This window comes from Heterodontus francisci, chromosome 13 (assembly GCF_036365525.1).
Source record: "Heterodontus francisci isolate sHetFra1 chromosome 13, sHetFra1.hap1, whole genome shotgun sequence".
Lineage (NCBI taxonomy): Eukaryota > Metazoa > Chordata > Chondrichthyes > Heterodontiformes > Heterodontidae > Heterodontus > Heterodontus francisci.
Genome location: NC_090383.1, coordinates 67,302,955 through 67,316,087, shown reverse-complemented (window position 1 = coordinate 67,316,087; position 13,133 = coordinate 67,302,955). Strand labels below are relative to the sequence as shown.

The window sequence follows — 13,133 nt, the reverse complement described above, 5'->3', positions numbered from 1 at the left end:
ATTTATATTTTAACCATTCTTAACAATGACACTCTACATCTACAATTTTGTCCTTCAGTTCATAAAACTACCTGTTAATACCCTTAAGTGGTTTCACCAGCATAAGGGATAAAGTAGTGGGCATTAAAAGTGTTTACTGGTGTACGACTATATATAAAGTCACCCTGAAAGTTTAACTAAAGTTTTGAGACACAATATTTATTCCAGACTCAGTTCCCACAGTGCCTCAGGTGGTTAAGGCACTGAGTAGCTGAGCCATGCACACCAGATAAATCATGGGTTTGATTCCCTGCCAGTGCTGAGCCAACTGATCTCAGCATGCTGCTGTATGTGAAACAAAGATATTTGAATTTCACAGGTTTGTGGTTAATGCAAGGAATTTGGACAAATAGGCAATATGAATGAAGTTCCCCTAACTTTTGATGTTCCATTGAACAAGACTATGGATATTAAAGGTGCTAAAACAATACCAATAAAAACTTCTGGCCACGAGAAAACCCAATACGTTGTTTTGGCGTGTTGTTCTGATGACACAAACTGCACCGTTTATGATCTTTAGGAGAGAAACTACCAAAGAATGAAATTCCACATGGAATTTTTGTTCATGTTTATCTTGAGGGATGGATGAATGAATGAAGGGATGAAATTGTGGCTGGAGAAAGTGCGGTTGAAGCGTCCAGGTGGCCTTCACAAAAAAAAATCAGTCCTATTAGTGTGTGATCAGTTCAGGGCACACACAACTGAGGCCATGGAAAGGAGGGTTGTGGAATTGAAGATGCAGCTAGCTGTGATTCCAGGCAGTCTTACCAACCAATTTCAGCCCCTGGACGTTCCGATAATCAAGCCATTTAAAGCATAAATACGTGACCAGTGGCCCGAATGAATGGAGGCTCCAAATCACAACTTGACGTCAACAGGACAAATGAAGCGGGCCTGCCATTTCACTGGTGTGAGAGTAGGTGAGATATTTGTGGCTGTTAGTGATATACATAAATGATTTGGAGGAAAGTATAGGTGGTCTGATTAGCAAGTTTGCAGATGACACTAAGATTGGTGGAGTAGCAGATAGTGAAGGGGACTGTCAGAGAATACAGCAGAATATAGATAGACTGGAGAGTTGGGCAGAGAAATGGCAGATGGAGTTCAATCAGGGCAAATGCGAGGTGATGCATTTTGGAAGATCCCATTCAAGAGTGAACTATACAGTAAATGAATAAGTCCTGGGGAAAATTGATGTACAGAGAGATTTGGGTGTTCAGGTCCATTGTTCCCTGAAGGTGGCAACGCAGGTCAATAGAGTGGTCAAGAAGGCATACGGCATGCTTTCCTTCATCGGACGGGGTATTGAGTACAAGAGTTGGCAGGTCATGTTACAGTTCTATAAGACTTTGGTTCGGCCACATTTGGAATATTGCGTGCAGTTCTGGTCGCCACATTACCAAAAGGATGTGGATGCTTTGGAGAGGGTGCAGAGGAGGTTCACCAGGATGTTGCCTGGTATGGAGGGCGCTAGCTATGAAGAGAGGTTGAGTAGATTAGGATTATTTTCATTAGAAAGGCGGAGGTTGAGGGGGGACCTGATTGAGGTGTACAAAATCATGAGAGGTATAGACAGGGTGGATAGCAAGAAGCTTTTTCCCCAGAGTGGGGGATTCAATTACAAGGGGGCACGAGTTCAAAGTGAAAGGGGAAAAGTTTAGGGGGGATATGCGTGGAAAGTTCTTTACGCAGAGGGTGGTGGGTGCCTGGAACGCATTGCCAGTGGAGGTGGTAGACGCGGGCACGATAGCGTCTTTTAAAATGTATCTAGACAGATACATGAATGGGCAGGAAGTAAAGAGATACAGACCCTTAGAAAATAGGCGACAGGTTTAGATAGAGGATTTGGATCGGCGTAGGCTTGGAGGGCCGAAGGGCCTGTTCCTGTGCTGTAATTTTCTTTGTTCTTTGAGACATTCAAAAAAAATGCAGTATCCGTAATCTCCCAGATGGCAGTGAAGATGACGTACAATTTGAAGGAAGTGATAGTTCACATAACACCAGTGATGATGAGTGTGACATGAGTGATGAGGACTTTTTAGGCTTCTGCGATTATTAAAACTTCATGTTGCATTGGTTTATTGTGCTGCATTGCTGTTTTTGTTGCGTAATGGTAAATACCTATATACACTGAAATTTTTTTTCCTAAAGGTTTCCTTTTAAAATCCTGATGTGTCTTATGATCCAGCAAATATGGTAATTACATAGAATCTGAAGACATCTGACAACATATTGGTTGTTACTATCTTAACAGTTTTGTGAAGTTAAGAGTAAACAATATTCTGTACTATAATCATGCTTGCTATAATCATGTGGCACTGAGTCAATTTCATTTTCAAACACTGTAAAGCATTGTTTTTATTACACAATGCTGATTGGTTTAGTTTCTGCACAGAAAATATTTTTCTATGTATGTTTTAGTGTAGTGTGTACTTCAGTCCACTAGCCTGTTTCAATTGTTTAACTCCACAGAAATATTAATGCAACAGAAGATATTATAAAATTTCTGTCAAGGTTGAATATAAAATAACAAATGGAACCAATTTTACTTTACTTTGGGGAAGCAGGTATTGAATCTGGTAGTGTTTACAGCAGACATAAAACATTCAATCCATTTTGCAGCTGCAGTATTGTCTAATCCACAAATCACTGACCTATGACACAATTAAAGGTCTGTTTTCATTGTATTCTCTTGAATGTCAACTGTCCATAGTAGGGTGAGTTCCTAATCTGACTGAAATAGATGCTTTTCTGTGCAGTTAATCTTTCCTTCTATACATTTAGGATGAAGAACATGATTACAAAGGACATGGGCCTGGTGAGCTTTTGGAACCACTCTTCAAACAGAGCAGTTGCTCTTACAGGGTAAAGTTATTTGCAATTAGTTAATTCACAGAATCTATTTCCAGCTGTGGTTAAATTATTTTCCTGGGCTATACAATGTAGTCTTTAGGTCATACTTTCATGCAGGGTTTTCTGATCACATTTGGGATGGAGGTGGTGATCGTTTTACTGGATACAAAGTCACTGCGAAAAGGTATTATAATGAGGAAAAGAACATTTGATCCTATTAAGAACAGACTAGTATTTTTCCATATTGATAGCTGGTTTGTAACCCATTGCCACTTTGCATCTCAACTATACTTCTTTACCTACCTCATTAGCTCTTTTCTAGCTCTTGCATTAATTTATTCTAAATAAGTATAGTTACGAAAGCATTCAGCTGTTGCTACTAATTTCATTGCTGTTCCAAATTGTAGACTTGCTTGTTTCTGAATGCGTTTATAGTGACTTGTCCAAAGATGGCTGACATATTAATAATTTTTGTCTATGATGTATCATGGTGTAGCTTTTTTCTTTTATCATGAAACACATGGGATTTAAACCCAGATTCATTCACATAAAGGACTCTGCTTATCTTGAAATTTAACTATATGCTATTGGGTGGTCAACTGTTCTAGGGAGTGTTTTAGGGAAGGCCATAGCCATTGCATTCGAATACACATATCCTGTCAGTTTTATTTGTATATATGCCTGATTGGCAGCTGTTTCTGAGTTTAACTTGAATATTTAAACTTCTTTTTCTGGGCTGCTCTTTTTTGAAAAAAAAAAATTCTCAGCATGACTTGTAAAAATTGAGTGGTCTGTTGAAGCTATTGGAGAAAGTGCCTTTCGCAACCTCAAGACTTCCCAAAGCGCTTTACATTCATTAAGTGCTTTTGAAGTCACTGTTGCAGGAAATGCAGCAGCCAATTTGCACATAGGAAGCTCGCACAAACAGCAGTGTGATAATGATCAGATATTCTGCTTTAGTGATGTTGATTGAGGGATAAATATTGGCCAGGACAGTGGAGATAACTCTCCTGCTCTTCTTCGAAGAGGTGTCCTGGGATCTTTTACATAAATCTTGGAGAGCAGATGGGACCTTTGTTTAATGCCTCCTGTGACAGTGCAGCATTCCCTCAGCACTGGAGTGTCAACCTATATTTTAGTGCTTAAGTCTCTGGAGTGTGACTTGAATCTACAACCTTCTAACTCTGAGGTGAGAGTGCTACCACCTGAACCATGGCTGATCAGCAAAAAACATTTGTTTTCATTTTAACACAGTAACTGTAATGGTTCATTATTTTCTACCAATGCCAAGAGAGAGTTCACCTGGTAACTACTGTAAAATCTATTCCTTGTTATTGCTGCTGGTCAGTTATCCATTTACTGTTTAAGAAACTTGACATTTTATAGCTAAAGCCTCAATCTAGTAAAGTGTTTAACTTACTGCCTTCCAAACCCAAGGAAGATTATGTTGAGGGGAAATGTTATTAACTAGAGAGACAAAATGCATGAACAAATGTTTTCTGTTCATTCCCTGGGTACTCGGGTAATTTTTTCTTTTTTTCGTTGAGGACCTGCTTCCTGTGAATAGCATTGTATTCAGTTATATAAGTTCATGTAGCACTTAAAATATTAATGTAAAACTTTGAAGTGCTTCTTTAACTTCCATGATTTTGTTATTTTCTACCATAAAGACAGGGCTAAATTGTGGCGAGTCGAAGAGACTTAGTAGTTGGCAGGAAAAAAGACAGAGGCGCAAGGGGAGAGCCAACTGTGCAACAGCCCCAACAAACAAATTTCTCTGCAGCACCTGTGGAAGAGCCTGTCACTCCAGAATTGGCCTTTATAGCCACTCCAGGCGCTGCTTCACAAAGCACTGACCACCTCCAGGCGCGTATCCATTGTCTCTCGAGATAAGGAGGCCCAAAAGAACAATAGTTAATGTTCAATTTGTAAATACTTTTTATGTTCTTTGACCTGTTGATTTATATGCAAATACTGCGAGCTGAATATTTCTCATAGAAATCTTTGTACACTGCAGATTGAATCTTACTGGACATATGAAGTGTGCCATGGAAAACACATTCGCCAATATCATGAGGAAAAAGAAACTGGCCAGGTACTGTGCTGTTTTTATCAACCTGTAATGTTATCAACTTTAGTTGATTGCATTGCTAACTTTTATGTACCTTCGATTTAGCAGAAAGTTAATATTCAAGAATATTACCTTGGTGCCATGACCACACCAGCCGATTCTGAGACCAAAGGTAAGAAACAATGTTGTCTATCAGAAAGCACTGAATTTTCATTTATACAGCACAGTATGTTCTTGGAGCATGTTATTTGCAGACCTGTCAAGAAGTGAATTCTGTATGATGACAATTGAAATAAAAGGCGATTTACATCAAAGGAGCAATAATTAAAAATAATCCTTTTAGACCTGACCATTTCAGATACTGTTTGTAGCCAAAAATAAGTTATGGATTGTTCACTTCTGTTTCATTACTTACAGTATCTCAATTCACGTTTACGTTGGGATTCTGCAGAAAACCACAACAACAACTTGTATTTATATAGCTCCTTTAAGGTATCAAAACAGTACAAGGCACTTTACAGGAGTGTAATCAGACAAAAATTGATGAGCCAAAGAAGGAGACATTAGGACTAATGACCAATAAGGGAAGTAATTTCATAGCTTAGGACCTAGGTGACTGAAGGCACAGTCACCAATGGTAGGGTGAAGGGAGTGAGGGAATGCATAAGGCCAGACTTGGAGAAACATGGAATTCTTGAAGGGTTGGAGACTTGGAGGAGGTTACAGAGATGGGCCGGGGCAAGGTCATGAGGGTTTGTAAACTAACATGGAATCTGATGCTGTTTCTTGTGAATCAAAAAAAAATGTGTTTAATCTATGTCACTGGTTCCACAAGCTGAAACGTCATTTTAACCCTGTGCAATAGAAACATATTTTAATTCAACAGATATGTTTTTACACATTTTCTTTAATAACCTGCTCATGACACATTTTCTAAATATGCTTGAAATTTCGTACAAAAGGAAAAAAGTTTTAAATCTGCAGAATGTGGAATGCAAAACAGATCTTCATAAAAACAATGATGGACATACCATAAATTCTAGTCCCTTTCAGGAACAGTATGGAAACTCTTAGAAGAGATTTGTAGGATGTGACACACTGAAGGAGCATTCATGCAGTTACCATTTACTGTACCAGTGTTAAGTTTTGCACTGAGACTAATTAGAACAGCAGAACAAATGTTCATCTTCCCAAGTATTGCATCAACATATCTCAAATATCAGCTAATAGATGAACGAAGGAGTGGAGTGAGAGTCTGAGAATTAGCATTGTGGTCGTGGCATTAATATGGAAATTTCTACCCGTTAAAATGAACGTTTCTGTAGTTCAGTTTCTAACAGGAGCAAAGTCGTAAGGGAGAGTTTGTCTTGTTAATTGAGTAAAATTATGTATGAAGAATTGGTGAACATTCAACTGTATTTCAAACATTTTTGATTTTTGTGTCTTTGTTTAGATTCCACTGCAGAGCAGCCAGAAGAATCTGAAACTGAGAAATTGAAAGTAAGTAGAATGCAGTCTTATTGTAATTTTCTCTCTTCCACGCTTTTGCAGGAGGATTCAGATCTGTCAGCTCTACGATGGGACCCGACTTGGCATATTTAAATAACACATTTGCATGAATTAAAATATAGACCGCTGCGATCTTATCTTCATTTCCCGATCCTCAGTGCGACAAGTGGCACTCAGGCGCCTTCACTTTCCCGTCCAGGGAAAGCTGGCGCCACCGATGTCCTCTGATGGGTGGGGCTGGCGGGGGGAAGGGATGAACTCTACACTCTGATGGGCGGGGGGGTGTGGGTTAAGGGGTGAACTCTGCACTCGGATGGATAGTGGGTAGGGGAAAGGAGTGAACTCTGCAGTTGGTTTAACTGTTTGTAGGACTGGCAGCCTTCTAAAAATGGTGCCAACACCTGCTTCCACATCGGTAACGCTATGAGCAACGCCGCCAATGCCACCCCCGCCACGTGATTGGAGGAGGCAGCTGCTGTGAATATGTAAAGTAGCCGCCCGCCACAGAATAGCAACGAGGCGGGTCCTGTGGGGACGGCCACCATTTTCCATGCCAGTGGGACTACAAAATACAGTCAACTATAATACTGTAATTGTGTAGATTTGAGCTAGCTGAAATCTCACCACCAGATGGCACTATTAATAAGCATTTGGGAAGTTGAGCAGTACTGCAATGCTCAACCATTGGTCTGGATTATGTGGTCAGTGGCGAAGTGAGAGCACTCGCTGCTGGCCTTGAAGAAAGCTGCCCTAGCATGGATTTCATCTTTCCCAATGTTAATTTGATTTTGATGCCAGTTATAGAGGATCTTCGGCATCCAACAACAGTGATGTTATCATGCAGGTTAAGTAGCCTATCATGTTGAACGACTCTTGCACAGCTAATCCGGAAGTAAAATGCACTGATTATCCTTCACTTTTCAATCATTTTTCAGAGAATAAAATAAAGATTGGGACACACACATACGATTAAGGTAGAAGCTGAAATATCATAAATGAAAACAAATTTTAAAATTACTTTGAAAACCAATGGAATTTTTGTCATAATGGAGAAGTTTGACATTCCACAAAAATAAGATTAGTTTTTCAGGGCAAGAGAGGCTTTTGTTTTATATTAATTCCTGGGATGTGGGCGTCGCTGGCTAGAGCAGCATTTATTGCCCATCCCTAATTGCCCTTGAGAAGGTAGTGGAGAGCTGCTGCCTTGAACCGCTGCAGTCCTTGGGGTGTAGGCACATCCATAGTGCTATTAGAAAGGGAGTTCCAGGATTTTGACCCAGCGACAGCGAAGGTACGGCGATATAGTTCCAAATCAGGATGGTGTGTGGCCTGGAGGGGAACTTGCAGGTGATGGTATTTCCATGAATCTGCTGCTGTTGTCCTTCCAAGTGGTAGAGGTCATGGGTTTGGAAGATGCTGTCGAAGGAGCCTTGATGAGTTGCTCAGTGCATCTTGTAGATGGTACGCACTGCTGCTACTGTGCGTTGATGGTGAAGGGAGTGAATGTTGAAGGAGGTGGATGGGGTGCTAATCAAGTGGGCTGCTTTATCCCGGATTGTGTCGAGCTTCCTGAGAGTTGTTGGAGCTGCACCCATCCAGGCAAGTGGAGAGTATTCCAACACACTCCTGACTTGTGCCTTGTAGATGGTGGACAGGCTTTGGAAGGTTAGGAGTGAGTTACTCGCCACAGAATTCCCAGCCTCTGACCTGCTCTTGTAGCCACAGTATTTATGTGCCTGGTCCAGTTCAGTTTCTGGTCAATGGCATCCCCCAGGATGGTGATAATGGGGGATTCAGTGATAGTAATGCCATTGAACATCAAGGGGAGATGATTAGATTCTCTCTTTGCCCAGCACTTGTGTGGAGAGAATGTTACTTGCCACTTATCAGCCCAACCTTGGATGTTGTCTGGGTCTTGCTACAGCTGGACACAGGCTGCTTCAGTATCTGAGGAGTTGCAAAATGGTACTGAACATTGTGCAGTTGTCAGCAAACATCCCCACTTCTGACCTTATGATGGAGGGAAGGTCATTGATGAAGCAGCTGAAGATGGTTGGGCCTAGGACAATACCCTGAAGAACTCCTGCAGTGATGTCCTGGGACTGAGATGACTGACCTCTGACGACAACAACCATCTTCCTTTGTGCTGGGTATGACTTCAGCCAGCTGAAAGTTTCCCCCCTGATTTCCCCTGGCTCCAGTTTTGCTAGGGCTCCTTGATACCATACTCAGTCAAATGCTGCCTTGATGTCGAGAGCAGTCACTCTTACATCGGCTCTGGAGTTCAGCTCTATTGTTCATGTTTGGGCAAAGGCTGTAATGAGCTCAGGAGCCGAGTAGCCCTGGCAGAGCCAAAATAGAGCGTCAGTGAGCAAATGCCGTTTGATAGCACTGTTGACTACTCTATTCATCACTTTACTGATAATTGAGAGTAGACTGATAGGGCGGTGATTTGTCCTGCTTTTTGTGTACAGGGCGTATCTGGGCAATTTTCAATATAGCCTGGTAGATGCCAGTGTTGTAGCTTTACTGAAACAGCTTGACTAGGGGCGTGGCTAGTTCTGAAACACAAGTCTTCAGTACAATTGCTGGAATGTTGTCAGGGCCCATATCCTTTGCAATGTACAGTGCCTTCAGCTGTTTGGTGATATCCCGTGGAGTGAATCGGATTGACTGAAGACTGGCATCTGTGATGCTTGGGACATCAGGAGGAGGCCGAGATGGATTATCCACTCGGCACTTCTGGCTGAAGATGGATGCAAATGCTTCAGTCTTGTCTTTTGCACTGATGTGCTGGGCATCCCCATTGTTGAGGATGAGGATATTTGTGGAGCAGCTTCCTCCTGTTAGTTGTTTAATTGTCCAACACCATTCAGGACTGGATGTGGCAGAATTGCAGAGCTTTGATCTGATCCGTTGGTTGTGGGATCGCTTAGCTGTGCCTGTTGCATGCTGCTTACACTGTTTGGCGTGCAAGTAGTCCTGTGTTGTAGCTTCACCAGGCTGACACCTCATTTTTAGGTATGCCTAGTGCTTCTCCTGGCATGCCCTCCTTCACTCTTCATTGAACCAGGGTTGGTCCCCTGGCTTAATGGTAATTGTAGAGTGGGGGATATGCCATGAGGGTTACAGGTTGTGGTTGAGTACAATTCTGCTGCTGCCCCACAGCGCCTCGGATGCCCAGTTTGGAGTTGCTAGATCTGTTTGAAATCTATCCCATTTAGCACAGTGGTACTGCCACACAACACAATGGTGGGCGTCCTCAATGTGAAGGCGGGACTTCGTCTCCACAAGGACTGTGCGGTGGTCACTCCTACTAATACTGTCATGGACAGACGCATCTGCGACAGGTAGATTGGTGAGGATGAGGTCAAGTAGGTTTTCCCTCTTGTTGGCTCCCTCACTACCTGCTGCAGACCCAGTCTAGCAGCTATGTCTTTTAGGACACGGCCAGCTTGGTCAGTAGTGGTGCTACTGAGCTACTCTTGGTGATGTACATTGAAATTCCCCACCCAGAGTACATTCTGTGCCTTTGCTACCCTTAGTGCTTCTTCCAATTGGTGTTCAACTTGGAGAAGCACTGATACATCAGCTGAAGTGGGGCGGTAGGTGGTAATCAGCAGGAGGTTTCCTTGCCCATGTTTGACCTGATGCCATGAGACTTCATGGGGTCTGGAATCAACTTTGAGGGCTCCCAGGGCAACTCTCTCCTGAATGTATATCACTGTGCTGCCACCTCTGCTGCCAGGTGGAACAGAACAGACCCAGGGATGACGATGGTGGAATCAGGGACATTATAAGGTAAGATTCTGTGAGTATAACTATGTCAGACTGTTGCTTGACTAGTCTGTGGGACAGCTCTCCCAATTTTGGCACAAGCCCCCAGATGATCGTAAGGAGGACTTTACAGGACTGTGCACAGGCAATGGACAGCCCGCCTCCTTGTGATTTGAGTGGGCGGGATGGGGTCAACCCGACTATTTAAATGACGGCTCTTTGGCATGTGGCTTGCACGGGCAGGCCGCCATTTTATGAGCTCGCTGCCATAAAATCCAGCCCAATATTTCAAACCTTTTAGCACAAAACAGTCAAAGGTAGTTACTGTAAATGTGCTGAGCCAAGGTGCTGCTAAGCCACCTGGCAAACTGGTTCTCATGAATTGTTCTGCTGAATGTGAGTGAATTCTACTCTGAAAAATGGCCCCCTGATGGAGGGGGGTTGGTGATGGTGGGCGGGCGGTGGAGGGAAGTAACTAGGTAACTCATACTAAATTATTCTCATTTCTATAAAAGCAAGATTTTCAACACATGCATAAAAACTAGAAACCACTGTGCTTTAATGGAAATTTATTGCTATTTCTAGGTCTTTTGCATACTGTATAAAGATCAGTTTGTTCAGTCTAAGAAATGGATTGAGGTAGAATTTGAAAAAGATCATTAGTTTCTTATGAGCAACAATTTTGCAAGAACTGAATGAACAAGACGATATATCTGAACTATCATTCAAAAATAAATCCCATTTGAAACTCCCTAAATAACAATGTCGACTAAGTGATCAGTGTTGAGGTAAAATAGAACCAAGCCACTCACTGTTGTTAGCTTTCACTCGCTGATGTGGTATCCATTAAAATTGAAGTTTGGTTAAATCATCAGCCTGGTTTTTGCACATCTTTTGCTGCCAAAACAACGTGCTTTTAAATAGCAGGCTGCAGCTACAATGATGCCTTCTGGATAGTCATTCCTCTTAATTTGAAGTCGCTTCAATTATTTTTGTTCAGTTTTTTATTTCATCTAAATGATTAGTATAAATGGGTGTTGATGGTCGTCACAGACTCGGTGGGCCGAAGGGCCTGTTTCAGTGCTGTATCTCTAAAACTAAACTAAAACTAAATTCCCACTTTGCATTGTTGTTTAATTCAAATTACTGGATAATTCAAAATCATTTCATGCATTTGAATAGAGCAATGTAATTAATGTAAAGAAATTCACATTCAGATAATTTAAATTATTTTTATTTTTTTTTATTTTTGAATGAATCAATTGGAATAGAATATAATAAATGAACAGAAAGCTTTGGCTTACAGTTTTTAACTGTAGAAGTATGATTTCTGATCCCTTTTCAGACCAGATGTAAGTTTTAAAGTTTGCTGAATTCGAACTTGAGAGATTTTATACAAGGGACTATTGCTTTTTTCAGTCTCACATTAATGTTTTCTTGCATCCCTCCTAAAACTACTGTGTAAAAGATGAAAACTGGTCATCCTGTTTATATACAGTGTTACAGAGAAGACGAGCCTGTAACATTTTTGGTTCTGGGTTAGATGCTGCTGTATTCTGTTTTGTGAATGCTTCCTCATCATTTATAACCAAAGATAAATCTTGTCCAGAGTTGTGGAAAGGCAAATGTACTAAAATGGCAATTATTTTATTTTAAGGTTCATACCAAAAACATAGAAGGACAGATCACTCCTTATTACCCAGTCATAATGGGAAATGGCACACCTTGCAGCTTAAAACAGAACAAACCAAGACTTACCACTGTAATGTATGTCTGCCACCCTGAAGCCAAACATGAGATCCTCTCTGTTGCTGAAGTCACCACCTGTGAATATGAATTAGTAATCTTGACACCACTATTGTGCAGCCATCCTAAATACAGGTAAAATAGCTAACTGTAATACGTTGTCTTTAAAATCAGTACACCAGCACTACATAATTTATAACTTCAGTAGTTTAAAGGTAATCTGTTCTAACCACATTTTCGTAATACTCTTAATAATTTGATGCCACATGTGAGTGTTCACTTTGTTTTTATCTTGTATAGATTTAAATCCTCCCCAGTTAATGACATATTTTGCCAGTCGGTACACGGCTCACCATTAAGGCCTCAAAGCCTTGAACAGTTAGAAAAACAGCAAGGAGATGTGATGAAATCACCTTTAACTACCCAAAGAGCCCAAGAGGTAATTGTCTATACCAAATGGAGTTTTAAAATAATTTCTCTAATAGCTAAGAAAATCTGTGCCTGGCTATTTTCCACGTAGCTTAATTCCATTTTGCTTCGGAAATACAAACACTTTGTACTTTAGTACAACCAAGTTAATGAAATTTGAGAAAATGGTACTTTGTTTCTTTAGGCCATTTACCTTTTACTCTCCAACTTTTCATTCTTTTAAATAAGCCGGCAGCTAATTTTTTTTTAAACTGACATCTGTTCCATAACACCAGCTGTAAATGCCAAATGTAACTGCCGATGTAATTACATCTTCAGATTCTATGTTGTCTAGATATTGGTTTAAGTAATTAACAACTTTGTTGGGTGAAGACAGTTGAGTTGCAATAACTGAATCCTATTTTTGAAGATCTATTGCCTGTATTAAAGCGCGAAGTAAAATAATATTTTGGTCTCTATCTGTTGTAGCTCCCAGCAGGACACATGGTCCTTTTTCCAGTGACTTTCATTTTTTCTTTTTTCAGTTTTGAAAACGTAGCTCCAGTTTAGTGCCTGCTCTCTGCTACCCCTAAACATAACGGGTTTCAGAATGAACCCATTTCATAGCTATAGCTTGGAGTATTGTGACCAAACTTCAAAGCTGCTGAAGCTATGGGCTTTTTTTTTCTCCACCTTATTTTGACATTGTTATAAATACGCATATCAAGAT

The 13,133-nt window shown here is 41.0% G+C and overlaps 1 protein-coding gene across 2 annotated transcripts in view; it reads left to right on the top strand.

Moving 5' to 3' along the window:
- The window catches only part of erlec1 (endoplasmic reticulum lectin 1), a 48,419-nt gene that overhangs the window by 18,699 nt on the left and 16,587 nt on the right, over window positions 1-13,133 (top strand). Inside the window, exons 3-8 of one of the 2 annotated variants that reach the window (XM_068044938.1) lie at window positions 2,824-2,904; window positions 4,910-4,987; window positions 5,072-5,135; window positions 6,417-6,463; window positions 11,907-12,130; window positions 12,296-12,434. In XM_068044938.1, coding sequence (XP_067901039.1) covers window positions 2,824-2,904; window positions 4,910-4,987; window positions 5,072-5,135; window positions 6,417-6,463; window positions 11,907-12,130; window positions 12,296-12,434 — 633 coding nt within the window. Of the gene's footprint in view, window positions 1-2,823; window positions 2,905-4,909; window positions 4,988-5,068; window positions 5,136-6,416; window positions 6,464-11,906; window positions 12,131-12,295; window positions 12,435-13,133 lie in introns of both variants that reach the window. The other variant, XM_068044937.1, reaches the window with a different exon arrangement.